Source organism: Oryzias latipes, chromosome 19 (assembly GCF_053564925.1).
Source record: "Oryzias latipes strain Hd-rR chromosome 19, Olatipes_Hd-rR_3.1".
Classification (NCBI taxonomy): Eukaryota; Metazoa; Chordata; class Actinopteri; order Beloniformes; family Adrianichthyidae; genus Oryzias; species Oryzias latipes.
The window spans coordinates 3,906,886-3,934,406 of record NC_136255.1 but is presented as its reverse complement, the minus strand read 5'-3'; the positions used below and the strand labels follow the sequence as shown (position 1 = coordinate 3,934,406).

Genomic DNA, 27,521 nt, shown 5'->3' with positions numbered 1-27,521 from the left:
TGAGGCAATGGGTCTCATCAGTGACATCATCACTGAACACTATAGATGAAGGACACAGGGGGAAGGGGAGCGCATTCTCCAGAACTTGACCGTTTTCCTGAAACTCTTTGCATCCGAATCGCCGGAGGAACGTTTATCCTTAGAATAAGACATTCCTGATGGTGTCCCCGATGTGTTCTATCCAGCATTGCCTGTGTGTGGAGTGGGATTTCTGCCACACGCCGTTCTTATGATGGAGAAGCTCCACTAAGTGATCATGGGACCAGATGTTTGAGCGAATATCGACTCTGTATCTTCTTAACCCTTGTGCTATCCTATGACCCCCCCCCCCCCCCCTTCCATTGAGGTGTTCTCCCTACCATGACAAAGGTGGATAAAGGTGGAAAGATTTCATGTAATCCATGGACACCAGTGAAGATCACAAATCATTGAAGAAAAAAGGTTCAGAGCACTGTTTAGTGGGTCTAGATGACCCAACTCTCAATGGTAAAGTGCCTAGGATAGCACAAGGGTTACAGGAATGTTTTCTTTTAGCAATGAGATTCAAAGTGTTCTTGGAGAAGAACCAGGCCTGATCTGGATAGATTGGTTTTATTCCAGGCCACTGCTGCAACATTCTGAGGGAAAATGTGCGTGTTGAGACCCTTCAAAGAGCCTTTGATTACGATCACTGGGGGGCTTTTGGTCTCCCCCATCATCCCCCCCGTGGCAGACTGTACCGTGAGGGATGATCTGGTGTCTGAAGGAGCCCCACCGCCCGTCTCTGAACACGTTCATCACCAGATCGCCCTGGAACAACGCCTGCTGAGATGGGTGGTTCTCCCCGAGGCTCGGTTCTGCTGGCGACCCGTCCAGGTTGGACACAAACATACAACTGGAAGAAGAATAACTTACATGTCGAAAATGCTTAAACCACAGGTCACTGTACCAAAGGATTAGGCTTCATTAGATAAAAGCAGAAACCATCAATGACAGAAATAACGTAAAACATAAAAACAGCTGATCGTATCCAGAGATGGAGTCATCCATAGCAGGTCAGGAGCAGCTTCGTCTGCCTCTTTTAACCGTTTCTGGTATGAATGGTTCCGACATGTCATGTCCATCCCGTCCCTGACGGCTATGATGCTCCTGCTTCATTTCTATGGAAAGTCCACCCACCGTATTCTGGCTCCTCCAGGCTCCTGCCGCAGACAGTTCACCATTCCCACCACACCGCAGAACGCCTGAGAGGCCGTCAGATACACGGGCCGCTCCGACTCTTCTGCCAACAGGTTCTGCAGCACAACATCCACACAGAAGGGCATCAGCGGCCCGCCTCACGGGGCAGGACAGCAGACCTGAAGCTGGTTCTGTCACAGCATTTCAACTGTGTTTAGTGTGATAAAGTGATTCTAGCAAATCAGCAGAAATACTGGATCACCTGAACTTTTTCTGACCAGCTTCAGAGACAAACCTTCAATCTAAATTCCTAAAGGGACACACTGCACTGCCGTCAAATCTGACCTTTTCTGTTTAGCTGTTAACAGAAACCCATCATTTAAAATAATGTTGAACTTATAAATTGTTCTGTGCTAAAATAGCTCTGTTAGTGGTTCAGCGAGGATAACGCGGATGATTATAAATGCTATCGATAAGAAAAGCTGCAGACGGGGGTTTCCTTTTCTTAGGGGGGGGTTTAAGTCTTTGGCCCCCGTTCCGTTTCTCCCACAACAGGCAGCGCTCCGTTTAAGCACTTAAACTGGAGACGACTTTGGTTCTCTTCTCTTCTTGGCTGCGAGCGCTGAAGTTGTGGTCTTATGTGTCCGTCTTCACCCACAGGGGGGTTCGGGCTGAGATGTGGTGAAGACGCAGACTGGTTGGTTGCTGAACGTCAGCTAATTGCTGTGTGATGGTTGTCCATTTGGGTACAGCTCTCTTTTTCTTCAGTCTTAGGAACAAACTGCACTTTACACTAAAAAAACAACTATGTCACTCAGTTGGACCAGAATCATTTTCTGTCATTTCTCCTTGAATTTCATTCCTTTCATGAAGATTGTTCAGCTTTTAACAAATATTTTTGAGGAATCACTGCTTTTTTTTCTTTGCTGGCTTAGTAAAGTTAATGAAACTATTCATTTCAGAGTTACAGGGCCGTGCTTTGGTGATCCGCCTCAGAGGAAAAATAAACATGGAATTGAAAACATGCCTTAATTTGGATTGAAAGTTGATATTTGTTTTAAAAACAGAACATTTCAGAGGTTTTATTTTAAATTTTGTGGCTTTTCTTTCCTTTTTTTAATGCAGATTTCACCAACGGGCTGATTCAGAGAAATGCTACATTCATGGGCTGATCGTCCAACTTGAAAAACGTCTTGAATGAATGCAGAGTAACTTTCTATTTATTGTAGTGCGCCATCTATGGGCTCAAACCAGAATTACAGGGAAAACCGAATATTGTTGAGGATTATTGATGTAATTTATTCCAGTTTGGTGGCCGCATGTGGCCTCCGGGCCATAGTTTGCCCAGCCCAGTTCTAGAATTTCTCCATAACTGTAATCATTGTGTAGTTATTGTGTTATAAGACAAAAACGCAGTAATGTTAAGAGCTGGTTGAATAATTTTTGGTTGAATAAGGTCAGAAGGCCTTCATGAAGGAAGCTGGTGAGGATCCCCTCTTTACCTTTAGTGTTTCCACCCACTGACAGTCGGCGCTGTCCACAGGAACCAGGACAGGCTGCAAGCTCGGGGTGCCACGGCGACAGAGGAAGAGGGCGGAGCCATAGAACGACCTCTGAACGGCCACAACGACGAGGGAGGCCTCTTGGAGGACGTCCTGCCACTCTGCCTGCACGCATCAGCAACAGTGAGCCAGCGAGTCATCAGGGTTTCCCTCTCAAATGACCCCCCCACTGACCTGTGAAAGCAGACCCCCCCGACCGCTGCTCAGGAAGTCCACCGCGTCTCCAAGAGTCTCCCCCCTCAGGAGGGTGTGCAGGAGGACAAAGCCTTTGGGCTTGGCCCCAGCCGTTAGGTGTGACACCAGGAGCCTCGGGTCGCTGCTCAGGGGCCCCCACGCACAGTTGCACAGAACCAGGTCTGCTCCAGAAGCCCCCCCTGTGGGAGGGCCGGTCAGGGGGTCCCACACAGAGGATTTGGCGGACAGCTCCTGCAGGGCGCTCTCGTGGGGTGAAAGGAGCTCCAGAGAAGGCGCTGTGGCCGTGTAGTCCACATGCAGCATGGGCTGGACGTTCAGGAGGGGGACCACCCGAGAGAAGAGCTGCCCGCCGCTGGAGAGAGCCTGGGGGGGGGGGGGGGGGGGACGCAGAGGATTTTAGGGTCGAAACCGGATTATTGAAGGAGACACGCGTCTGAATGCATTTTACCTCCAAGACGGTGATCCTCCCGGGGGCGCCGTTCTCCAGGGCGATGTCCAGGCAGTGTCTCAGGGGGGGGCCGTCCAGCAGACCGTTTAGCAGACTGTCCTGGAGCAGACACGCCTGCTCCGTCTGCACCACCTGCTGCAGCTCAGACTCCAGGTTCCCGTTCAGCTCCAGATCCCGGAGGAGGCAGAGCAGCCGGGGCAAACCCGGCCGGGACGTCTCAGGGTCCGGAAGGCGCAGCCCCGATTCCTGCTCCAGGCCTGAGATGGACAGTTTCACACCATGGGGGGCCAACTTCTGCTGCAGCTGCCTGAGGAGACCTGGGAGGAAAAAAACCAGACCTGAGGATTGAGTTCACCCTAAGCCCCGGTCATCAGGCTGAGGGTTCAGGCATCATTAGAGCCACTCAGTGTTTGGGGCTTTAAAAAGCTTCTTGGGGTATTTTGGAGGACTTCTTTATTCAAATCATTGTGAATGTTTAAAAAAGCTCTCAGAGATGGAGGTAGAAACTGAAATGGGGGGGCCAAAGGTCTCCGTTCTGATGCCTCAACGGGTTTAGGTAAGGGCTTTCAGACATGAATACTAGGAATCTGGACAGATGACTTTCAGAAACTGCCATCAAACTGTTGTGGAAAGAAAATGATGCAACAAATGTAACCCTAGTATAAATACATTTACTCTAAACGCAGAACACGACTCGAACACGCAGAAGCGGTCCTCTCTTCTGGTCTGCTTTGAATGCAGAACCGGTGCTGAAACCGCTCACCTCTGCAGACGCTCAGCTGCTCTGCCAGCTCCCGGTTGGAACCAAGACAGCCGTCCTGCATGTATGGGACAAAAACGAACTCCTCCAGCGTGGGGGGGCTCTGCTGTTGCTGCCGGCGGGGGGCAACGGTGGCGTGCAGGCCGCAGATCTGAACACCTCCGGCAACGATGCTGTCAAGGTGTCGCCTGACGGTCACGTCCACAGCTGAGGGAGAGCCAGAAAACAGAAGATTCAGCGCCGAACCCGACTGGTTCGGTCCGAAAAGGAGAAATCCCACTTCTACTGAAACCCAGCAGAGCTGATTCTAATGCACAGTGGAAAGAGCTGGGCTGGACTGGACCAGCAGTGGACTCCTCTGTGACCAGATCAGGAACTGGGAAACTGAACATGGTCACCGCCACACGGATGAAACTCTGAGGGTAAAACCTGAGCTTTGTGAAGGTCATGGTCAGGTCATGTGTGAGGTTTTTGAAACTCCAACTGCTTATTGATGTGTGGATGATGGATAAAGAATGATTGAAAATCAATAAAATGATCTCATGAAGGATGTCTACATGCTTGTGAGCATCTTTGGCTGTAAAAGCAGGAAGGAGGCGGCGTTCAGTCTTGACTTTTTCTGGAACAAAGCGCCGATTAGAGTCTCAGTGTCTTCCATAACCTCGACCGTAAATAAAAGTATATTAAAATATTCAAGACCTGTACCATAGTTTCCAGACTATAGAGCGCACCTGATTATAAGCCGCAACCATGACATTTTTAAACCGTTTTGCACATACAAAAGCTGCAGACGTCTATAAGCAGCATGCGCCAACATTGAAACGTGTTGCAGAATGAGGATGTGCTGAAACCTTGCGCTGCGTGTGTAAGAAAGAGGAGGGAGGGGAGCGCATGTGCAGCGCAAAAGCAAGCGCTGTCACTTACTCTTGCTCTGCTCCTTCCTCTTACACACACAGCTCGCTGACACACACACACACATTCTACAACACCTATACAGCTAGGTTCGTTAGTTAAATAGTAAGTTGTTACTGTTATTTGTTAAAAAAGACTAAAGCGTTGTAATTATTACTTGTACCGCTATTCATTTGCGATGCAGCCGCCGGGGGTGTGTGTGTGTGTGTGTGTGTGTGTGTGTGTGTGTGTGTGTGTGTTAAACCGCGACACCGCAACTCCTGCAGCTTCATCACCGCGGTGATCAAAAATCCCACACCGTCACAGGTCTATTCCAAACAGTGCCAGTGACGCGGCAGCAGTATGGCAGTAACAGCACTAACAGGGCTGGTTTAAAAAACGTAAACGTAAAAGTCACTGAGAGCTTTCTTCATCTTCCTCCTGTGCACTGAAACCATGGAAGTCTTCCTCCTCAGTGTCAGATTGGAATAGCGTCAAGACATTCTTCACCACTCTCTCTCTGTCTCTCCTTCGTTGTCGCTGTCAGTGTCACTGAGGTAAATTCCCTCCTGAGCTTGCTCTGTCGTCTCCGTCACGCAGCAGACCGGCTTTTCCAAACCCGTTGGTGACGGTGGATTTTTTCACACTGCTTTTAACGATTGCTTTTAACTTGAAAGCTGCTCATATGCATTTCGTCTTACATTTTCCATGATGAGGGTCTGTTGGTGCTATTCATTCACAAAGCAGGAATTTACATTAGACTTGCGTCTTCCTCAACACATATACCGTATTCCCCCGTCTCACTCTGACCCTTTCTGCTCGAGCGCCCCCTAGCGGTCGTTAGAAAAAATGCATTAAAAAAAGAAAAAAATGCATAAATTAGCCGGAGAGTTGAAAGCGTGTTACAAAAGTAGCGCCTTATAATCCGGAAATTACGGCAGCTCTGCATCTCAGATGATCCGCCACACGCGGCGGCATGTAACAGATGAACACACCTTGCTTTTCATCACTGTACTTGTAGACTTTGGCGACATGTGCCGAAGGATCAATGCACACGGAGCGGATCCTCGTTGGCAAACGCAGACTTCGACCTGGCAGTCCGACCACCAGCATCTGCAGCATCGTGTCCAGAAATGTCACCCAGTTCCCGGTCCACTGCAACGTCCCGCTGTCTCCTGCAGATGCAGACGCGTCTTAGAAAACCAAATGCTCAAACTGGGTAGAAGAGAGAGACGCCGAGATCCCCACCGTCACCGCTGGACTCCAGAACGCCCTGGAAGGCGGAGCTATACTCATAACCGCGCAGGCGCAGCTCCTTGTAGATGTCGGCGGCCTTCAGCTTCATGCTCATTGGACGGGACGCTCCTGCACTCATCTGCTGATGGAAGGAGTCCAAAGCTGCATCCTCTAGAACCCTCACCTGACCTGAAACCGGTCAAGACCGTCATGTCAACATGAAATCCTGTTAGCGAATAATCAATTTCCTCCTATAAGATAACACGGAAAATGACCTTAATGAGTGTTTCTCATCTGGATCATTAGGTACTTAATTGAGTATGTATAATTACTGACATTAGATAATATCATGCAATTACTTAGTCAAAAAGATCTTTGACATACAGGCCTATAATAATACTAGTATTCTTATATTTTCTTAAGTGATATGACGTAAATAATTTATATCAGGCAGTAAAATAATTATTATTGCGAAAAGAAGTCAAATACAATTTAATTAATAAAATGAATTCATAACATGAATATTGTGTAAAATATTTATAAATATAAGTAACTGCATTTGATTTATTTTAAGTAAATCCATAAACCCCTTCACTCCTGAATTTATTTCAGGCTAAGAAAATAAAAAAGTTTTTTGCAGAGGGCCAGATGTGATGAGACAATCAGCCAGTTTTTTCTGCACCATTAGAATACCATTAAATAATAAATGAGAATAAACTGATCACATTATAACAAATAATGATTGATTGAAAATGTTACTGCTACATGTTTACGTCTTTGAAGGTCAAATCACTACAGGTTTACGTCTTTGAAGGTCAAATCACTACAGGTTTACGTCTTAGGATGCTGTTCGTACTCAGTTTTGCGGGGCCATAATTGATTTTATGGTGGGAGCATGCACACAGGATGGATTTGGTCTGTGGGCCAGACTTTGGACATGCCTAGAGTCGAGGCTAAATTACGGTAATTTTGGAGCTGAGGTGCTTGGATGCATACTTGCATCAATAGACGTCGGGGGGTTAAATACTGTTAGGGGTAAAATCGTGTAAATATACATGTCCAAATGAAATATCCAAAAGGTTGTTAGCTTGTATCGAAAGTAGAATATATATTTGATAATATTTAATATCGTGTTTTTTAGAAGGAAAACAGAGTTGGGGTGCATTGAAATGGGGTCTCACCACTAACTGCCAACTGTCCGTTCTCTGAAACCTCAAAGCTGTTGGTGGCAGCCATGAGGCGGACCTCCATCTGGATCGAACCTGGAAGGGACAGAGAGGCGGGGTCAGAGTCTCTCCTGATTAACCTCCGCTGCCCCCCGTGTCCGCCGCCCTCTGACCTGTCTGCGGTAGCACCGTGGCCCTGTGGATGGTCACGTTTTCAAAGCTTACTGGGGTCGTTTCCATGACAAGCCCACAGCTTCTCAGCAAGGTCCTCCAAGCCAGAACCAGGTACCCTGTTGCTGGGTAGAGAACTCGCCCATCGATGCAGTGTCCCGTCAGGTAGTACTCAGAGGACTCTGGGTTTATCTCTGCGGTTGAAGAACGGGGATCAAGCCACCATGAACTTTGTCACCAAGAAAGACTCACTTACCGATGTTGTAGAGCGCTGCTGAGCCCGAGCCCCCTGAGCCCTGTGGAAAGTCCTCGGCTTTGGGAACGTCCCAAGTTTGGGTGTGGTCCCACTTCACATGGGGGGAGATCAGAGGGGTCCCGACTGGCACTGGGAAGCTCACCTCCGGGAGGAGGGCGTTACAGTCCAGATCAATCCTGAGAGAAACGATTCCAGGTAAGGATGGGGGCGTCAGACCCCACCACGACCTGATGGCGGCCAGAGTGGACTCACCCACTCATGTGAAGTTTGCCGATGCTGGAGAGGAAGAACTCCAGGTTGTGGGCGTGGCCCCTCTTCATCAGCGGCAGGATGGAGCAGGTTTGCTTCAGGCTGCGCTTCAGGATGGCCTGGAGAAAGTTTCAGGAAGGAGCTCAGACCTGAAGAGCATGAAACTGCAGAACCACATTCGCAGTCCACAGCCTCACTGGTTTGTGGCGTGAAGTCCAGTCAATTCTGCTTTGTTTTCTGCATCCTGATTGGATGTAGAGTAATTTCATCTAAGATGTCCTTTGTCTTCACTCTATAAACCTGGATTTATTTTTCTGTGAAGGTTTAAACTTTGAGAGTTCAAACAAAAGTGGAAAAAAAGTTCCTGTCTGTCTGAGAAACGTGCGGTGAGGAGTTTTACCACCTTAAACATCTGGGAGAATTGGAAGAACAATGACTGCAAATTTCATTTTAGAACCATACCAACGATGAGTGAGGAAACACGGAAGATGTGCCACTGAATTCCACACTTGATTGTCCTGACAAGCAGAAAGACTGTTGGTTGTGTTCTGAGGCATAGGAGAGTACTGAGATACCGAGAGTACTTAGGGTACTGAGAGTACTTAGGGTACTGAGAGTACTGAGAGTACTGAGTAGGGATGGCCCGTTTGACACGGCGCTTCGGCTTGCGGTTCACCTTCATGAAGCAGAGTGTTTCGGCACAATGTTTCGGGGCGTGTGTCATCTATCGCAGATCACGTGGTTGAAGACGTATGACGCACCAAATGCATCGTTTGGTCAAACCCCGGTTCAGATGTCACTTGTGTTTTGAACAGTTGGGCGCGCTATTCTCTAGAAATACGAAATGAATCCCGAACGTTTCCCGACAGGTTCTATTGTTTCCCCAAGATTGGAATCAGCGTCAGTTCATTGCACTTTACCATAGTTCCTGGTAAAAAACGTTCTGTGGCTCAGGATCGTTTAAACTCGGTTTCTCCTAATAAAACAATACACTGTGAACATTGTGTATAAATAAAATACTTCAATGAAACTATAATGGCCAGTCAAATTGGTATCAGTAAAGGCAGCACAGTGGAACAGTCAGTGGGGTGGCATCCAGAGGTCTTGAGTTCAAGACTGGTGTTTTACATTATCTTTCTGTTTGTTTTGCGTTGCGTTTATTTTCTTCATGTGATGTGTGTTTTGCTGTGTCAAACACCTCTCACAGAAAACGTCACGTGTTGTTGTTTTACGTTGTTTTTTTCTAATCATCATTAACAACATAATTTTGTTTTACGATTTTTCATCATTATTTCCACATTGAAGTGTTACAAGGAGCTTAGTTGAAACATCCGTCGATATACATCCAGTCCACCACCAGATGCCGCTGTTCTGTGTTGTTTCAAAGCCCTGAATGAGTTGTTCATTTTTCCGGCACAATTACATCAACCCCAATGAGGCTTCATGGGGCTTCTATTCCCATCCCTAGTACTGAGAGTACTGAGATGCTGAGGGTACTGAGAATACTGAGATACTAAGGGTACTGAGAGTACTTAGGGTACTGACCAGCGATTCCTAACCCTGGTCCCTGGGGAACACTGTCCTGCAGTTTTTCAATCCAGCTCTGCTCAAACACACCTGCCCTGGATGACCTTCATCGTCAGACTGCTGCTGCTGATGATGAGTGAATCAGATGTGCATCATCATCATGATCATGAGACATGGAGAACATGCAGGACAGTGTTCAGAGGGCTAAGAGACACGGTTCTAAACAATACTTCTCTGCTTAACCTCAAATGAAATTGTTTTTGATTCAGGTATGACAAATGTTTCCAAGTTTCTCTGCAGGGGAAATCAGCTTTTTATATACCGTAATTTCCGGATTATAGAGCGTACCCGATTACAAGCTGCACCCACCCATTTTCATGTGTTTAACTTTTTTTGTAGATACATAAGCCGCGGCAGTGTGCAAGCCGCATGCATTACGCAACATGGTCAGCATGACGAAATATGTCCCGACTCCCGGACTGATTGCAATTTATAAGCACACCGTGGGAGGAGACAGTACTGCGTCAGCTCATGTGTTTGATTACACCCACATCTGGCAAACAGCATGGACCTCAATTCTACATAAAATTACAAACAGTAACCATATAACCATATAACCGGTTTAGCTCGTGCTGGTTTGCGGTGCCTTCCATCCGTGAAACCCAGGTTCAACTCCGGGCTGCTCCCTGTTCCCTTCTCTACCTCTATGCCGGTCCCAAGCCCGGTTGCTTTGAGAGGGTTGCGTCAGGAAGGGCATCCGGCGTAAAACATTGCCAAATTTCCCATGCGACTCGTTCGTTGTGGCGACCCCAGATGGGAAAAAGCCGAAAGAGAAACAACAAACAACCATATAATCAACATTACATCCCTCAGTTATGATGAGGAGATTTACATCCGCGATTCCCCATTTCCCATGAGTCTTAGGGGCTAAAGGCGGGTCTAATCCCCTGCTCGCCACACCGTTGTCAGTGTTTAAAGAATGAGCAAGGAGCACCAGTGGATGGAGGGGCAAACGGGAACAGCTCTCCTTCAACTTGTGTTGCGGCAGCATTATGGTACTAACAGGGCTGGTTAAAAAAATACACAAGTAAAATAAAGAAGAAGGGCGACTGAAAAGCGCGCGCCTCAGCGCGGCGCGTGCGTCAGAAGTTTCCTTCCACAACAAACACTGTTGCTCCGCGCTCACCTCCCGCGCTCCTTGTCTCCCCTTCCTATCTTCTCCGACACGCCTGGCAAGGGCGGCTCCAGGGAGGAGCGCTTCGTCCCCATTGCGCCGGTGGACGGAGCGAATCGTGTCTGTGCAGAGCAATCAGACTTAATACTGAACGTTTTGTGTATGAGGGGCGGATGCGTTGTTACGTGTGGGAGCCATCAGACTGACATCGGTCCCGCAGCTCAATGTGAACGAGCAGCAGGAGAACATGTCTCCAGAGACACCGTGTGAGCTTTTCAAAGCAAAATTCCGCTCAGTCCTTAGAAACCGTTAAAACGACCACGTCAATTTGTGTTTCGAGTCGTGTCCTGACAAAATAAAGGCTGATGTTATTGCCACATATTTACGTGCAGCCAAGCTGCAGCTTTTCCCGCATGGATTCATGTTCATCCAGACTAAACGTTGCTAGCGCGTTAGCCTTCACCTAACCGTACGTTCTGCCAGAAAAAAGCACTGACCACACAGATTAAAAATAAAATGATGAGCGAACAGGCGCTTCATAATAACCGTAACATAAGAATAATAAAAGCACGTTTAAAAGATCATCTCGCATATTACGGAGCTGCTAATAGATGGACTAGTGTCACTATGACTCTGAGGTAAATTCCCTCCTGAGCATGCGCTATTCTCTCCGTCACGCAGCTAACCTGCTTTTCCAAAGCCGTTGGTGATGGTGGATTTTTTCTCGCTTCTTTTAACGATTGCTTTTAACTTGAAAGCTGCATCATATTGTAGCGGCGATCACGTGCACGTTGAGTCTAATAGCACCAAAGGGTTCTGGGATGCAGCTGGGCATGCGTGTTTCTTTTTGTTGAACCATGACTGAAGTGTCTAAGACCTGAAGTCAACTCCATGCTGTTTGGCTGCTTAGAGGTGTGTTGAAAAACAAATGACTTGATGCTTGGAGTTGGATAAAGCATTCAACCCATGCTCTGAGACCAAAAGTACATTCATGGCGGCCGCCAATTAAATCCATAAATTAGCCGCGTCACTGAATAAGCCGCAGGGCTGTGAGTGCAGGACAAAAGTAGCGGCTTATAGTCCGGAAATGACGGTACATTATGTGAAAGTACAGATGTGGCTTCATTGTGTTTGCAACTCCAGCCCAGACCTTTGCTGGCCAAAATTCAGGTGAGGAGATGTAAATCATGCTGGAAAAATGACACCCCCCACCCCGCTGGGATTACCTGCAGCAGAGCATGAGGGGCAATCTCCACCACCACAGCGTTCTCAGGAACCATGCGCAGGCCCTCCTGGAACAGAACCGGGCTCAGCAGGTTGTTGACGTGGTAATCAGCGGAGCTGTACAGAGCCAGGGGAGAGTCCCACTCAGACTGAGGAATGCTGGTGCTGACCCAGCGGGCCGAGCGGCGTCGCGGCGCCCTAATGACCTGGACAGCAGCATATGTTTGTCAGAGCCGGTCATGGAACCCGGCAGGAAGCAGCTGCAGGCGAGCGTCACCTTCTGAAGAGCGTCCCGCAGGGCCGGAGCGATGGAGGCCATGTAGTGGGAGTGGAAGGCCACGCCGGCGCTGCGCACCTCCTTGGCAAAAACGCCCTGGCTCTTCAGCTCAGACACAAAGGCGCCGACAGCTTCCTGAAGAAAGATGCCGGCAAAGGAGATGACGGGTCTGAGCAGGACTGTACAGGTCAGTCCAGGTCCAGACCCCTTTAGAAATTACCCCAGTTCTCATCTACTGCCTAAAAATTTAAATCATTCCTACGCAGACATGCCCCCAGTGTGCAGACGTGTGCCCGTCACTGCCCCGCCCCCGCAGAGCTTGCCGAAAACAAAAGGCCTGACCTGAGGACCGGAGATGGTGACGGTGTCCTCAGCGTTGTGACAGGCTGGGACCACTCCCTGTGGACACTGGGCCAGACACTCCTCCCAGGTCAGACCTGCAGACACATGAGAACACCAACCTCAGCCTGGAAAAGACCCCTGCTCTACAGACAGGGGGCCCAAAGGCCCCCGAGAAGGCTCTAAGAGAAACTGAAAGCTGAACGGCAAGGAGAGAAAATCCTCTCTGCAGGAGCGCTAATCAGAGCTACTGCACTCGTTCCAGTCACAGGTGACCTGCCCAGCAGCTAAAACTGCCGTTAACAGCTTGAAGGAGAAGCAACGGCTTAACAAACACTTGACGGGTTCAGAGAAGTTTTCTGTGGCACTAAGATTTAGTGTAAAATATTCTGCAAATCTAAAAACCATAGACTGTGCAGGAAAGTGACAAGCTGCATGTGTTTGAGTGTCTGCAGAAACAAGAATGTCTTTCAATCCCACCTTTCCATAAGGTCCCCTCAGTCTTCTGTTGATTATTCTGTCTCTGAATAAAACTCAGAGCTGCTCCGGCTCTGCTCTGAGCAGGGGGGAGTCCATCATGTGTGATTGCTCAGAATAAACCCTGATGCAACACGCGGCTCGTCTTACCCACTGCAGCCATGGCTCCAGGAGGCAGGCTGGCCTCTTTGATGCACAGGCCTCTCCAGTAAGCAGCCAGAACCGCCTCGGCGTGGGTGAGCGAGCCGTCAGCGTACCCACAAGCCAGCTCTCCCACCGAGTGTCCGACGATGCCGCTGGGCTGCAGCCCCACCTTGGTGAGCAGATCGATGAGTGCAACCTGCAGGGACAGAGAAGGGCCGCAGCGTGAAACCCCCCCAGATACGAGTGTTTTCAGGTCAGACACACAAGTACTTCTGCTGTGGCAGTTCCAGTTTGGGAATACAAAGAAAGAAACGGTTAACATCTGCAGACACTAAAGGTCCTGACCCCCCCACCCGGTCTCTTCTGTCATCAGCGTCCACGTTTTAACGTTTTACTTTCCTTACATTCACTGAAAAACTGCCCCCTTCTGAAAGGAAACTGTTCTTCCGACATGACACAGGACAGGATTTCAGTCAGAGCTCCTCTGAGGTACAAATGCGCCTTAAATTCATTCCGCCTTAAGTCAGTCAAATATCAATACAGCGTAGCAACATTTTCTCTCATTCCTGACACCTAAGTTGTGTCTGTGTCAAATGTTTCTCTAAATGCAACATCTGGACTCACCTGGATGGCAGCTAGCCCCACAAAGGCGTGAACCGTGTCCTCAAATGTGGAGTCGTCAGCCTCCATGAGCAGTCGGGACACAACCAGGCCCGTGTCCTTCAGGGCGGAATCGGAGCGCAGAATGGACTTTCTGAACTCCGGCAGGTTCATCAGACTGCGGCCCATCCCTGCCCACTGAGTTCCCATTCCTGCAGGTTCCCCATGAAGGGCCACAAGCCACAGCACTGTGTCACTGATGACCTTAAACTTTCTCCTGACCCAATCACTCTGGTTCAGCTCTGGTCTGGCTGAAGAACCACAAACATGGAGGTTACGGGTCACCCACCTGAGCAGACGTACCAGACCGGGCGGGCTGCAGCCGGAGCCTGCTGTACTTCCATCACGTCACTGTGAGAGTCTAGGAGGGCGTAGCCTCTGAAGGGCATGCTGACCGTGGGGGCCGTTGCTATACCGTTCAGCAGGGAGACAAAGCCGTCGGTGCAGTGCTCCCTCCCTTTTTGGAGGAGGGCGCTCACTGCCTCCTCGGTGCGGCCGCACGCCTGGAGCACTCTGGGAATCTTCCTTGGTGAGTTGGAGTCTGCTACCTTCTTCGGCGGGCGAAGGATGACGTGAACGTTTGAGCCTCCGAACCCAAAGGAGTTGATCCCTACAATCCCTCCCTGGACAGGAACCGGACTATCAACGACCTTCAACCGCCCATCAACGAGGGCGGGAATGTCCGGGTTGGGACTGCTGAAGTGCATGTTAGGAGCCCAGATCCCATGCTCCAGAGACAGCAACACCTGAGGGGGAAGGGAGTATTTACTTTTGATGAAAGACGTTGAAAGTCAAGTGCAGCACTGACATTTCTGGAATGTAAGCATTTCACTGAGACGGAAACTATCCTGTCTGTTGGATTCTGTCAAGATGTTTGGTGACATCTTTGTCCTTAAACGTGGGATCACAGAAATAAAACTCTGTTTTCAAATCCGTCCACAACAAACCAACAGCTAATCTAATATTGGTCGGGTTCGCCCTAGTCTAACCCTAGTCTAACCCTAGCCCAAGGGTCGGCAACCCATGGCTCCGGAGCCACATGTGGCTCTTTCATCCATCTGTTGTGGCTCCCTGTGGCTTTGGAAAATAATGAGTATTTTATAATAATTAAATTTTATTTTGGTTTTTTCATTTTTCATGGCATTTCAAAGGCGCTGCTGGCTCCGCACGGAGCGAGTGCCACATAAAAAACAGCTTCGTAAGGAGCTCGTATTTATCGGGCGAGACCTGCAGAGCTGATAGCAGGAGGAGACACGCGGGCGGCTTCAATAAACACTCCGATCTTCTGCCGGGAACTTGACGTACCGCGGGGCAGAGACCAACTCGCTGACGACAGACTGAGAGTTCGCGCCAGCGTTGCCAGATAGAGTCACAGTTTTCCAGCCCAAAAGTCATCTGAAAACCGCCAGACCCAGCCAAAAACCGCCCAGCACAGCTTTTGTTGATGTTTTTTTTTCCGTACTGGACTGATAAAATAAAAGATTTTTCTAAATAAAATAAAGTTCAGACTAATAATAAAATGTGTACAATATTGAATATTTCTTCAGCGGAGCGCCTTCTTTCATTCATTTGCTTAACCCGCTCTATCCCCGCTATAACCTGAGTCCGGCTCTTTCATCCTTGTGCTGCGCAGGAGCGACCGGACTACCGTATTTTGCGCTCTCTGTGTAGGACACACCGGGAGTGCGGGGGAAACCAACTCTCATCTGCAGAGGATGTGAACAGGTGAACAGGTAGAGAGGAAAAGCAGGTAGAGAGGCGGAGGAGGGGCTTTGGCTTCAAACTCTGTCAGAGAGATGGAAACACGGGCGTCAGATTCAGACGCAGCTTTCCCTGCGGGAGTTGAAGCAGAGACTTTCCCTGGGATGATTTTATGAACTCAAACATGGAAACATGATTACCAAGTAGGACTCTTCAAAACAATAAACCTGATCTCTCCACATTCTCAGTGTCTACCATGCATCGATAAACACATCGCTCCATGCAGCGATCAGACCAGAACCAGTAGCTCCTCCCACACGCGGCCGCGGTATCATCCTTTAAAGAACATAATGTGCATTTGCAGCGACGTATGCTTCAGACGATGTCCGATTGGCCAATCTACATGTCAATCAAGTCCCTTACTTCTCAGTGAGGATTTTGATTGGCTGGTGGATTTTAAAGAAGTACTATTTTTTTTTTTTTCTGGCCCGCGATCTACACTCATGTCCTTGAAGGTCGATCACGATCGACGTAATGAGCACCTTTGAATAATATATACATGCATAGTATATATAATGATGTCAAAACGGGTTGTGGCTCCGAGTGCTTTCTTTTTTATTAGGGGCGGTCCCAAATGGCTCTTTGAGTAAAAAAGGTTGCCGACCCCTGCCCTAGCCTAACCCTAACCATTAGCACTCAGTGCTGCATCTGGGCTGCCTCACAACAACACAACGGTAAAAGGTCTTTTGACTTTGTGAGTCCTACGCCACACTTTGTAATACAGGAAGTGAGTCCTACACCGCGCTACAGGAGGTTTGCGGTTTGCACACAGCAACCTGTGTTTTTTTTAGGAATACAGATATAAACAAGTAGGGTAGTGATCCTGAGGAAGCAGGGTTTGACCCAACTAAATTGACCAGCAGACCTCATGAAGGGTTAAAGATCCTCACTTTGTCTTTTTCTGCACCGCTTGAAACAAAACAACCACAGATATGATAAAAACATCAAACAGAGGAACAGCAGGAAGTCCAGAAACCCCAAACCACCCTGTCCTGCGCTCTTACACTCACCTTTGTCAGAGCAGCCAGACCTGAGGCCGGTTCTGGATGGCCCATGTTGGACTTGGTGGAGCCAATAAGCAAAGGCGCCCGCTTTGACTGACAGAACACGCTGACAATACCGTTGACTTCCTGTGGGTCCCCGACCTAAAGGCAGGTGAGCGGAAACAGCTAATGGACACAACCTTTCCTTGCAGAGAAAATGTCCCGATCAGGAGAACCGGTTCTGACCTTTGTTCCGGTGCCATGGGCTTCGATGTACTCAACCTGTTCAGGACTTATATTAGCCTGCTGATACAGAGAACAGACCAGCCTCTGCTGCATCTCACCTGAAGGAAAGGTGACTCCTGGCCAGACAGACAGAAGCGGGTCATACATGAGGACATGTAGTCCCAAACATGGGACTCTGGCAGAGGGAAGTGCAGGACCGGCTGAACCTTACCCTGCTCCTTGTAGCCGTCGGTGTTGCTACCTGCACTGACCACGGTTGCATAGACTCTCTTAGCAGCTGATCTTTTGGTGAGAAGCACTGCAACCGCCGCCTCCGAGCGGCAATACCCATTTCCTGGGAGAACACAACACAGACGTTCACCCCAAAAGCCCCTCCAGTGTCCACAACACTCAGCTGTTTGGTGCTAAACATGGATGAATGCTACAAACAGGAAAACAAACCTGTTCTCAGCTGCAATTTAGTCCTTTAAAGGAATATAAGGTAATACTTTTATGGGGTTCAAGCAGTTTTGTTAGGCTTCACAAAACAACAAAAGACATGAAGATAGATCTGAGCTTCTTTTCAAGAGAAAAGATTAAAGACAAATGAGAGGAACGGCTGCAGCGATGAGGTAAAGGATGCTGAGCGAGGCGTCAGGGTGAAGGCCTGAAGAAGAAATGGTGGCCATTTTTCCACTTATGAGCAGCCGATGCACCATCACAGAGCTGAAGATTCATGTTTCAGAGGTGGTAGTGTGCTGCCTGTTAGGGGGGGGGTGACCCATGAGCTGTTGATGGAGAGCATGAAGCAGATTGGAAAGGACAGATTTGGTGCTGATGAGGAGAACCTCAGCCGTAAGCCCATCATGTTCTGACTTCCTCTACAGAGATGAAAAGAAAAGTGACAAAGCGGTCGGTAAAAGACGCCGCAGCGCTTCATCTTACCTGAAGCGTCGAAGGACTTGCAGGTCCCGTCGGGACTGAGCATGCCCAGTTTCATGAACTGCACTGAGGTGTTGGGCTTCAGCAGCAGGTTGACCCCACCCACCAGAGCAGCGTCACAGTGGTCCTGACGGATGGCGTGGAAGGCGTTATCCAACGCCAGCAGGCTGGAGGAGCAGGCGGTGTCTATGGCTGTGCTGGGACCTGAGGACCAAGAGAGGAGCATCACTACAGAGCAACAGCTGCTGATGTGGGAGAACGCCGCGGCGTCTTCTCAGAAAACAACCGTTCCTCTGGGTTTCATCCTCAAACGTCTTGCTAGAGACGCCGCATAGAGTCCTAACCTCTGCAGGAACGAAGCTCTGTGACTCCATGAAGGCCTCAGCCAATCAGCTTTCACTGATTCAGGTGGTCTGGCAGAGATGCCCTTCCAGACAACCCTGAGTTTTATCCGGGCTGGGGCCCCCTCATGACTACATGGTTAGGCAGTGGGAATCGAACCCTGGTTACCTTTGCGTCAGTCCTACACATAACTGTCTATTCAAAGGATGTAACAGACTGACTGTTAGTTGTTGTTATTTAAGGGAGAAATGCACTTTTGAAACATTTCAGGATTCTGATGCTGACTTCCACAAAAACAGACTAACTGAAATCTCAAAACTGTGTCTTTGGTCACAGACTCCAGATAATGAACTTGTTGAGCAGGCAGGAAAAAATATTGACCAGTAATTCAGATTTGAAGTATCGGCATGCCTTCCAAGGTCTTCTGTTTGGTTAAAAGCAAAGAATATTAAAGACGTTTTAGGACTTTAAGAATATTTGGCTATGAAAATGCACTGAAGCTTCTAAAACCCTCAGAAAATCTCCTCAATGAACGATGTTACAGCCTCCAGATTTTCCAAACTTTCCCTGAAATCAGCAGCCGTTCGGACAGACATTTGCAATCAGACTAGAATCCTTCAGAAGAGAAACCAGACACCAACAGAGGTGAAGGTTGTCCAGGGAATTAAGAAATGGAGCAATGACTAGACTCTGGCAGACTTTTTATGGGTTTTTTCTAAAATCATTTTGGGAAAATGAATTAACAACAAACTTTAACCCATTTGAAACATTCACAACCAAACTGTTGTCCACAAGCCAAATGACTAGAGAAAACCTCCATTTTTTTCACTCACTTAAAAATGTGAAGAAGTAGTGATTTAAAGGTTGGATTTTTTTTAACATCATTTGAGGCTTTTTGCAAACGAACCAGTAAAGAAAACCTTGGCTTTCACATCTCCAGTTTCTTTTCTTCAACCCTGAAGATCCACGTTTTCATTTTAATGCAATTCTGAAATCAACGTTTGGGAACAAAGAAAAAGGTCTACGACCAGTCAGAATGCTCAATAAATGTATCTGTATGACGATTTCAAGCTGTGCAATACGCATATCGCAAAAGACAGTGAAAATTAGAGCTGTGACGGTGTGGGATTTTTGATCACTGATGAACCGGCAGGGGGCGCGGTATCGCGGTTGATAGCGGTGATGCAGTTATCATCACAACCCTAGCAAAAATTGCTATAATTGGTTACTTTAAATGTGCTAAAACAATTTTATGGCAGCTTGAAGTATTTAACAAATCAAATTAATCCCTTTATGCACTTGACCAATCGGATGGAGCTTTTATGTTAGATTTCCACCTCCTATGTAGACGAGGCTCATTTGGAGAGTAACTTAAGTTATGTTGACTCTTCTTTAAATGAAACTCTTGCAGTGAAATGGAAACAATGTTTTTGGTTGTGTTGCTATTTGTTCATGTCTCTCAAGTTATATCGTCACCACAATATTGATCACTAATATCGCGAGTTTTCCTCATGGAGCAGCCCTAACGACCACGTACCTGTATGTGAGCTCACCGGTCTCTGAACGCCTGCTGGACTGATATGTTTCGAGAAATCCCCCCCCCCCCCCCCCCCCATGAGAAGATTCTTTCTACTGGACTAACGGAAACCTTCATCACTGAAACAGAAACCATGAGGGGAACAAAAAACTCGGACTGCAGTCCAGATCCCAGACTTCACGGAGTTCTCCAGAGTTTACAGAGACTCGTCTGTGGTTCAGTGCCAACACAAACCATAGAAAGACGCTGGAGTGCCAAAGTAAATATTGGAACACTCCCAATCACTTAATGCACACATCAGGCCAGACACTGCACACACAGGCTGTGTGGACAAATCCTGATGTCTGCAGCTAAATTTAGCAGAGAGCATTTGGTCTCCTAGCGAGGCCCTGTGCTGTAGACCTGCAACCAGGGGTCAAAGTGGCACTGGAGGATCAGGCAGCCTTCAGGATTCAGAAGATGGAAACAAACATCTATATAGTGAAGAGAGAAGCTGTGGCAGACTTGTGGCTGTCAGGAATCGCCCACGCGAGGGGATCCATCGTACAGTCGGATACGCTTGACTCCAAAGTCTGCTTCGTTTGTAGGGCTGCACAATATGAGGAAAACCTGCGATATGAGTGATGACTGCCACCTTCTTAAATCAGTCCGATCGACATTTCCAAGAGAAACCTTCCGTCTTTCAGAAATGTTGCCGCTAGAACTGATCCAACAACAGGCGGACATCGTTTTCTGACTCTGTAGTCAGACAAAAACCTTGGAGGATGAGCGATGCTGTCAGAGATCCACGAACAGCAGCTGGATCACCTGTGAGCCAACGTACCTGTGAAGTCAAAGAAGTACGAGAGCCTGTTGGCCAGCATGGCACGCTGGCAGCCGGTCATGCTGTAGCCCAAAAGCTCTTCTGGATCTCTGCTCAAGGCTTCGCCCGCCTCCGAGCCGCTCACCCCGATGTAGACGCCCGTCTTGCTGCCGCGCAACGTGCCGGGATTTATCCCTGCGTGGAAACTCATTTCAGACGGACCCAGAGACTCCTCCAGATTCCCCTCTTCATCCTCCTCACCTCCATCCACAATAGCCTCATAGGCAACCTCCAGCATGAGGCGGAGCTGCGGGTCCATGGTGTTGGCCTGCTTGGGGTGGACTCCAAAGAAGGCTGCATCAAAGCGGCTGATGTCCTTCAGTTTACCGTTCCTCTTGGGGAGTCCGTACAGACCTGGGGTCAGGGACACACATGCACCCACATCACGGTTACCGTGCACTTCAGCGTATAAAGATAGACCCACGCATTTCTGAGTCGTTCTTCATTCATGTTGGATCAGGAGCAAAACCCACGCTTTGAAAAAACCTCGGGTTTGTGACGCAGCAGCTGAAATGGGCGGGGCCAAAGTCTCCCTGCTCCGCTCAATTCTGATCAAGAACATAGATCCATGAACGTCTTAGTTTTCCTCGTCTGAGCTGGAATCTGGATCTAAACTGTACGGCTGGATAGCTCTGATATTGGGCGCCATTTTTTTACTACCCTATTGTTCATCTTTCACATCTTGTAATGTATGTAGCCTTTTCCTAATCAATAGGTATTTTAAATGATTTTAATTGATCACTCAACTACAAAAACCGTCAGGATACGTTTCCCATAATGCATTATTTTGTAGTCCATGGGCGGCTTGCGGTCAGCACGGTACTAAATTTCCAGTTGCGTTCACTTAAGTTGGCGCCTTGCTCCCGCCCCTTTCTGGTGATATTTGTGTGATGATTGACAGGTGATGTTGGAGCAAAAACATCCGTCACACACCAGGTGATCTGCGCAGCGTTTCGTCCACCTGGGTGATCTCAAACACGCTGATTGTGCTGCACATATTTGGTGTCGTAAACATACATTTCCATCCATTTTGGAGCCTCTCTCTGATCTCAGGTATCTGTAACGATTGTTCTGATCTCCAATGAACAGCGCCCATTCTTTTAGGAACCACGGTTTGAATCAAACTATGAAAATATGGGAGCGGCTGACCGGCTACTCTGCAGTAACTTGTGACCGGGGTTTAAATGTGCAAAAAGTCATAAGAAAGAAAATCTAAAAATGGTTACTGAATTTTGTTTCTCCTTTATTGAATTGTGTTTTAAAAAGTAAATTAAAAAAAAAACATTCAACACAGACTCAAAATTGATAGCATAAACTCTCTTATCATCCTTAAATGTCAATAAGTCCAAAGTGTCCAGATTTACTGTCAATCATCTTCATCCACACTGAGGGTCTCAGCTGTTTGGGAGGAAGTGCTGCCAAGTGTCCATCAGTAATAAGAAGACAAGAGAAGCCGTGTTCAGAAGAACCATTGATGGAGGTTACAGAACTGTAGAATTTAAGTCTTATTTTGTGTTTAATAGTTATAATTCAACAGTGTTAACTGAACTTTGTTAATAAGGACGTTTAAATCAGAAAACAGCAAATATAAAAGACTGAATAAACAGAAATGAATTACTGATTTCTTTACTTGTTGATTTTTTTATTTACGTATTTTATTTGAATGAGAGTTTTATAAGTACATTTTGTACAGAAAACAGTTAATAATAGAGTATAGTTAAAAGTATAGTATATGTTCCATCCAAATGTATTGGCTCTCAGACTCACAAGTTGTGTGTGTGTGTGTTGAAGTTGAAGTTGCGGCCCTCCCTCGGCTAGACCCTGGCTTCAGTGGCCCCCCCAGGTAAACTGAGTTTGAGACCCCTGCTCTAGAAGAGGTCCAAGAAGACCCAACTGGATACTTTCAAGGTGTGGCCCAACAACGTTTACCAAGAATTCCTCATGGCTTTGAAAGCAGCACAGCAGTTTAAGGACTGATCACAGAAAGTCCTTCAGACCTGAAGAATGCAAAGCCTCACCTGGTTTCCAGCGACGGTCATCCTCTGTCACCATATCCACACCACCTATGAGGTTTTCCCAGAATTCCTCCAGGTTGTTGGACTCTGGCAGGCGGCCTGACATCCCAGCAACAACGATCTCCTCCATGTTGGATGACTAAAGACAGAAAAGCAGCAGAGATGAAGTGATGATGGACCGTTTGGGGCAGCAGCAGTAACAGCATCGGTCGACAGAAAAGACAAGAACACAATAGAACATGCCATCTCTGGAGAACAAAACCGTCACGCTGCCTGCAGTGGAACCATTTCTGAACCAGGACAGAGCTCCTCTGTGGGCAGTTCAGGCTTTAAATACACATTTTCCAGCTTTTAATTTGTAATTCTAAACTATTGAACCTCTTTAATACGTTTTTTCTAATTGACCCTAAGGGTTTTTCTGCAGTATTTAGGTCTCTTTAACTAAGCTGTCAAAATAATTTGTTATATATTTAAATATGTGATTTTTATCTGGTCTCATTTCCTTTAGACCAGCAAATAAAAGTACCTTTATATGAGAATTATTTACTTTTGTTCAATAAAAATGAATCTCTCATGTTGACAGACTTTGATTCGCCACCTTTGTGTCCGCAGAGACCAGTTTAAAAAGCAGCCAAAGGCCGGCCGTCTTCCTGATCATCCTGGTCTGTTTCCAAAAACATGAAGTAATATTTGTGCTACTAAACCGCGAACAAAAGTCATTTCCTCAACTGCTGTTTTGAAATGACAACTTTCTACGGTGCAAAAGAAAGTTTGAATGTGAAATCCCAGCTTTCAAAACCCTTGTCTGGCCAGAACTACGGTACATTTCTGTATTCGTTTGGTTGTTACTGTGTTCTCTTCAGACAGCCTCTCTGGGATCTGCTTTGTTTAAGACAGAACCCCAAAGGAGGAGGCCTGTGTGACCTAAACCAGCCCCAGAACGCACAGACGTCAGAATATCGGCAAAAAAGCTACATTTATGACTTAAAAAGGTTCAAAGCAATAATTGTCTTTTGCTGCACAACAATGTTGTGTTTCTGTTGAGAAGGGAAAAGATCCAAAATAAACGTTATGGTCATTTTCTACTGGATCAGAAACCACTGAAGTCCTGTTTGTTTTCAGGTTAGCAGCAGAGAAAATGATGACGGCTCATCACAGTAGAACCTAACAACAGAAAACAACAGTCTTCACACTTTGACTAGCTTTGTTCATCTGGTTGACCTTGGAGTAACTTTCCTTCAGGGGATCATCCCGTGTTAAACACGGCGTCTCATGTTTTCCTGATGCTCTGTCACTACAGTCACTCATTTGAATCCATGAAATCTGTTGCGGGGTCACCCAAGGGTCGACTTAAAGGTGTTTTTGGTGTTTTGAACAGGTTCTTGTAGCATTTTTGGTGATGGAGGACACCTATAAATAAATTCAGATTAAAACTGCATTTCTGAGGATTTCTTTATTCAAGTTGTTGGAAAAAGGTTGTAGGTGTGATGTACGGTAGAGACAACCACGACGGGCCAAAGCTTCCATGCTCCGCCCCTTTCTGATCATCCACTGTCAGACCAATAGATCCATGAACGTCTTTGTTTTCCTGGTCTGAGCTGGAATGTGGATCAGAAATGAACGGATGGATAGATCTGATATCGCTGCTGTTTTTGTTGCACCGTTAATGTTCTCGGGGGAGGGGGGGGCAGGGTTGCTCCACACTAACAGCCCTGCCCACAACTAAGAATGAACTCCTGCCACTCTGCAGAAAATGTCCTAGAAAACAACACAGGATTTTGGATTTTGGCTAAAGATGGCCCAATCCTGATTGAAAGAGCACTGGGAACGAGATCGGAAGATGATCGGCGTGAGCCTCTAAAGTCCACGTCAGTGTTGTGAGGGAGGAGCTCCACCGGGTTGACTTCATGAAAAGGCTCGAGACCCATCTTTTTAACCTGGCTTTTAGCTAATGCTTTACTGCTTTTATGTATTTATTCAGATATTTAATTATATGTACTTTTTATTTTATTTATTTATTCATCCATTTTATCTTGTTTTATGAACTTGAATCTGATTTTTAACGCGTTATTTTAATTTACCTTATTTTAATGTTTTATTGTTTTTATCAATATGTTTACTTGTTTATTCTCATTTTTATTTCCGGTGCTTCCTCAGCTGGATCCTCTCCCTCTGGGTTGGCTGCTGTTCAGCCACTGCGGCTCTAAATGGGGACCTGCATCACCACTTAGCTGTGGTGGAGCGGTCCCTGCCTGTGATGCTGCATTTGGCTGTCTATGCCAAATCCAACATCACGGAGGGGGAGGTTCCAATTATCAGCGTTTCCTGCATCTTGTTTTTGTGCTCAGCCTATTTCTCATTGTCCTTTGCCATCACTGAGGGGGTGGGAGGTGTGAAAGGAGTGGGGGGCTAGGTATAGGGAGGGGGGCCCTATTTATTTATTTATTTTTATTTTATTTATTTTTAAATCGTCAATGCTTGTTTTTATATTTTTTTGTGTTTTAATGTAAAGCACTTTGTGTTATATTTTTATATGAAAAGTGCTTTATAAATAAAGTTTGATTTGATTTGATGAGGTTGAACCAAACTGCGAAAGGCAGCGACACATCAGGTACAGCAGAGTCTGCATGCAGCTCTGGAACTAATGTGGGGCAATGAAACCTGCTGACCTGCTGGAGAGACTGACCTGAGATCCAATCTGCTGCCTCACCTACAGCGTCATGAACCCGCACGAGCATGCACGTGTGCACGTGTGCACGCACAGGAGGATCCAGGATAACAAAATGCCTGGATGACTCAGGATCCACCAAGACTCCTCAAACCAGTTTAGAGCCGGCCTCCAGCACTTCCCTCTGCAGGATGTCACACCATCCATCACACATCGCTGTGGCAGAGGCAGAGCAGCCAAACGACCGTCGGCTTGGAACCACAAACACACCGGACACACATGGCTCCATCAAAGAAAGCAATGGCAACTGGAGCGTTCAACTTCCACAGGTTGGGAAGAGGCTCAGAGGCACAACTGTGACGGAAGGAAGCAGAATACTGGCCCAAAAGCAGCAGAGAACGGTGTGGAGCTGTTCTGATGTGCCGTTTGGGCCGAGCATTGAAATAGTTCAGGAAAACCGATCATCTGCTGCCAACTTCCTGTCTTCTGTCAGCAACATCTGCAAAGCAGCAGAGAAGCTGGAGATCCAACTTTTTGAACAAATCTACTTCAACTAAAACTGGACGGACCGAAACCTCGGAAAAGAAAGCGGTTTACGGCGTAGTCCAGAGTATGTGATGCATTAGAAAATCTGTTTGATCCATTTGTGAACCATCAGTCCCCAACCGAGGCCCAGAAGCACTGAAGCAATGATTCCTGGGAGTCAGACTGAAAAAGCACACAGGGGGTCTTTAAGGGACCGGGTTTTGGTGGGACCACAGACTGTACCACCTAACCTTAGGTTCTGTAAGTGTTCTGAGGAAGAAGACCTCAGTTAAAACAAGCAGAACTCATATTAAAGCTCCACAGATACAAACAAGCACAGCTTAGAGATTCCACAACTGAGACGGCAAGAACCAGAACCAAACCCTCCCAGATAGAATCAGAACAAAAGATGAGCAGAATGGGAAAAAAAAACACTGCACAGAACAGGAGCAGAACTCAACAGAAGAGGAACGAAACTTAGCAGAACAGGAACAGAACTTAGCAGAACTGAGCAGAACAGGAACAGAACTGAGCAGAACAGGAACAGAACTTAGCAGAACTGAGCAGAACGGGAACAGAACTGAGCAGAACAGGCACAGAACTTAGCAGAACAGGAACAGAACTTAGCAGAACTGAGCAGAATAGGAACAGAACTGAACAGAACAGGAACAGAACTTAGCAGAACTCAGAACAGGAACAGAACTCAACAGAAGAGGAACAGAACTTAGCAGAACTCAACAGAAGAGGAACAGAACTTAGCAGAACTGAGCAGAACAGGAACAGAACTTAGCAGAACTGAGCAGAACAGGAACAGAACTTAGCAGAACTGAGCAGAACAGGAACAGAACTTAGCAGAACTGAGCAGAACAGGAACAGAACTTAGCAGAACTGAGCAGAACAGGAACAGAACTTAGCAGAACTGAGCAGAACAGGAACAGAACTGAGCAGAACAGGAACAGAACTTAGCAGAACTGAACAGAACAGGAACAGAACTGAGCAGAAGTGAAGCAGACATTAACGTCGGTTGGTCCCCGTCAGGTCACCTGTGCGGTAAGCTGTGCGGGGGGGCTCTGCTGCCTCGGACCAGGCTTCGGCTGCGTCGGTCGGTCGGTGTCGGTGCTCCGGGCTTGAATGCACCTCCTCAGCTTCCTCCTCCTCTCTGCTCCCCGGGGAGCGTGCCCGCGCGGCATTAAGCCCGGCCACGCCACATGGGCTGACAGCCGCTTGACAGCGCAGTCCAATGAGAGCCGAGGATGCTGCCGGTGATGGAGCCAGTGACGGAGAGGAGCCGGGCCGGGTTACTGCCGGTCAGCGCGCTCCAGTGAGAGCGCAATGCGCGCTCCCGCCACTCTCTGTTTGGCATCAGCCCGCCGTGACCCGCCAGGGTCTGACAGCTTCTTCTGCAAACTGTCCCGATTTACCGCAGCGACGGCAAACACTGCATCACGTGACCAGACTGATAACTTATCGTTGTGTATATTTGACATTTTGGTTTCGCGCTTTTGAGCAAACAGTTCCTGGGTGACGACACGTGCTCCGCCGCGAGGGCACGCCGGACCATCACGCTCCCGAAAGCCAATCGCGTTACAGAGACCCGAGCTGCAGCCAATCACTGTCAGGGGATGTGAGGCTCCAGCCAATCACAGCACAGAGGCGTGTGCCACAACGCGATAAGGTGATTACAGGGCAGGGTCTCAGCAGCCGTTTGTCACGTGACTCCCGGGGTTAACGGAGTTCAGAGGGGGAT

At 47.6% G+C, this 27,521-nt stretch overlaps 1 protein-coding gene across 1 annotated transcript in view; it reads right to left on the bottom strand.

Annotated features, from left to right (window-relative positions):
* Positions 1 to 27,307, bottom strand: part of fasn (fatty acid synthase) — a 43,042-nt gene extending 15,735 nt beyond the window's left edge. The window contains exons 1-26 of the mRNA XM_004080702.5: positions 26,818 to 27,307; positions 22,585 to 22,720; positions 20,768 to 20,920; positions 20,528 to 20,701; positions 17,829 to 18,029; positions 17,116 to 17,238; positions 16,905 to 17,020; positions 16,686 to 16,820; positions 14,204 to 14,660; positions 13,879 to 14,066; positions 13,261 to 13,450; positions 12,637 to 12,731; positions 12,295 to 12,429; positions 12,020 to 12,223; positions 8,096 to 8,211; positions 7,844 to 8,019; positions 7,590 to 7,781; positions 7,432 to 7,512; positions 6,263 to 6,439; positions 6,010 to 6,189; positions 4,127 to 4,330; positions 3,364 to 3,680; positions 2,895 to 3,278; positions 2,661 to 2,825; positions 1,159 to 1,274; positions 720 to 874 (exon numbers count right to left, since the gene is read on the bottom strand). Coding sequence (XP_004080750.2) covers positions 720 to 874; positions 1,159 to 1,274; positions 2,661 to 2,825; positions 2,895 to 3,278; positions 3,364 to 3,680; positions 4,127 to 4,330; positions 6,010 to 6,189; positions 6,263 to 6,439; positions 7,432 to 7,512; positions 7,590 to 7,781; positions 7,844 to 8,019; positions 8,096 to 8,211; positions 12,020 to 12,223; positions 12,295 to 12,429; positions 12,637 to 12,731; positions 13,261 to 13,450; positions 13,879 to 14,066; positions 14,204 to 14,660; positions 16,686 to 16,820; positions 16,905 to 17,020; positions 17,116 to 17,238; positions 17,829 to 18,029; positions 20,528 to 20,701; positions 20,768 to 20,920; positions 22,585 to 22,720; positions 26,818 to 26,964 — 4,717 coding nt within the window. The 5' untranslated portion in view covers positions 26,965 to 27,307. The remainder of the gene's footprint in view (positions 1 to 719; positions 875 to 1,158; positions 1,275 to 2,660; positions 2,826 to 2,894; positions 3,279 to 3,363; positions 3,681 to 4,126; positions 4,331 to 6,009; positions 6,190 to 6,262; positions 6,440 to 7,431; positions 7,513 to 7,589; positions 7,782 to 7,843; positions 8,020 to 8,095; positions 8,212 to 12,019; positions 12,224 to 12,294; positions 12,430 to 12,636; positions 12,732 to 13,260; positions 13,451 to 13,878; positions 14,067 to 14,203; positions 14,661 to 16,685; positions 16,821 to 16,904; positions 17,021 to 17,115; positions 17,239 to 17,828; positions 18,030 to 20,527; positions 20,702 to 20,767; positions 20,921 to 22,584; positions 22,721 to 26,817) is intronic.
* Between the last annotated feature and the right edge of the window lie 214 nt (positions 27,308 to 27,521).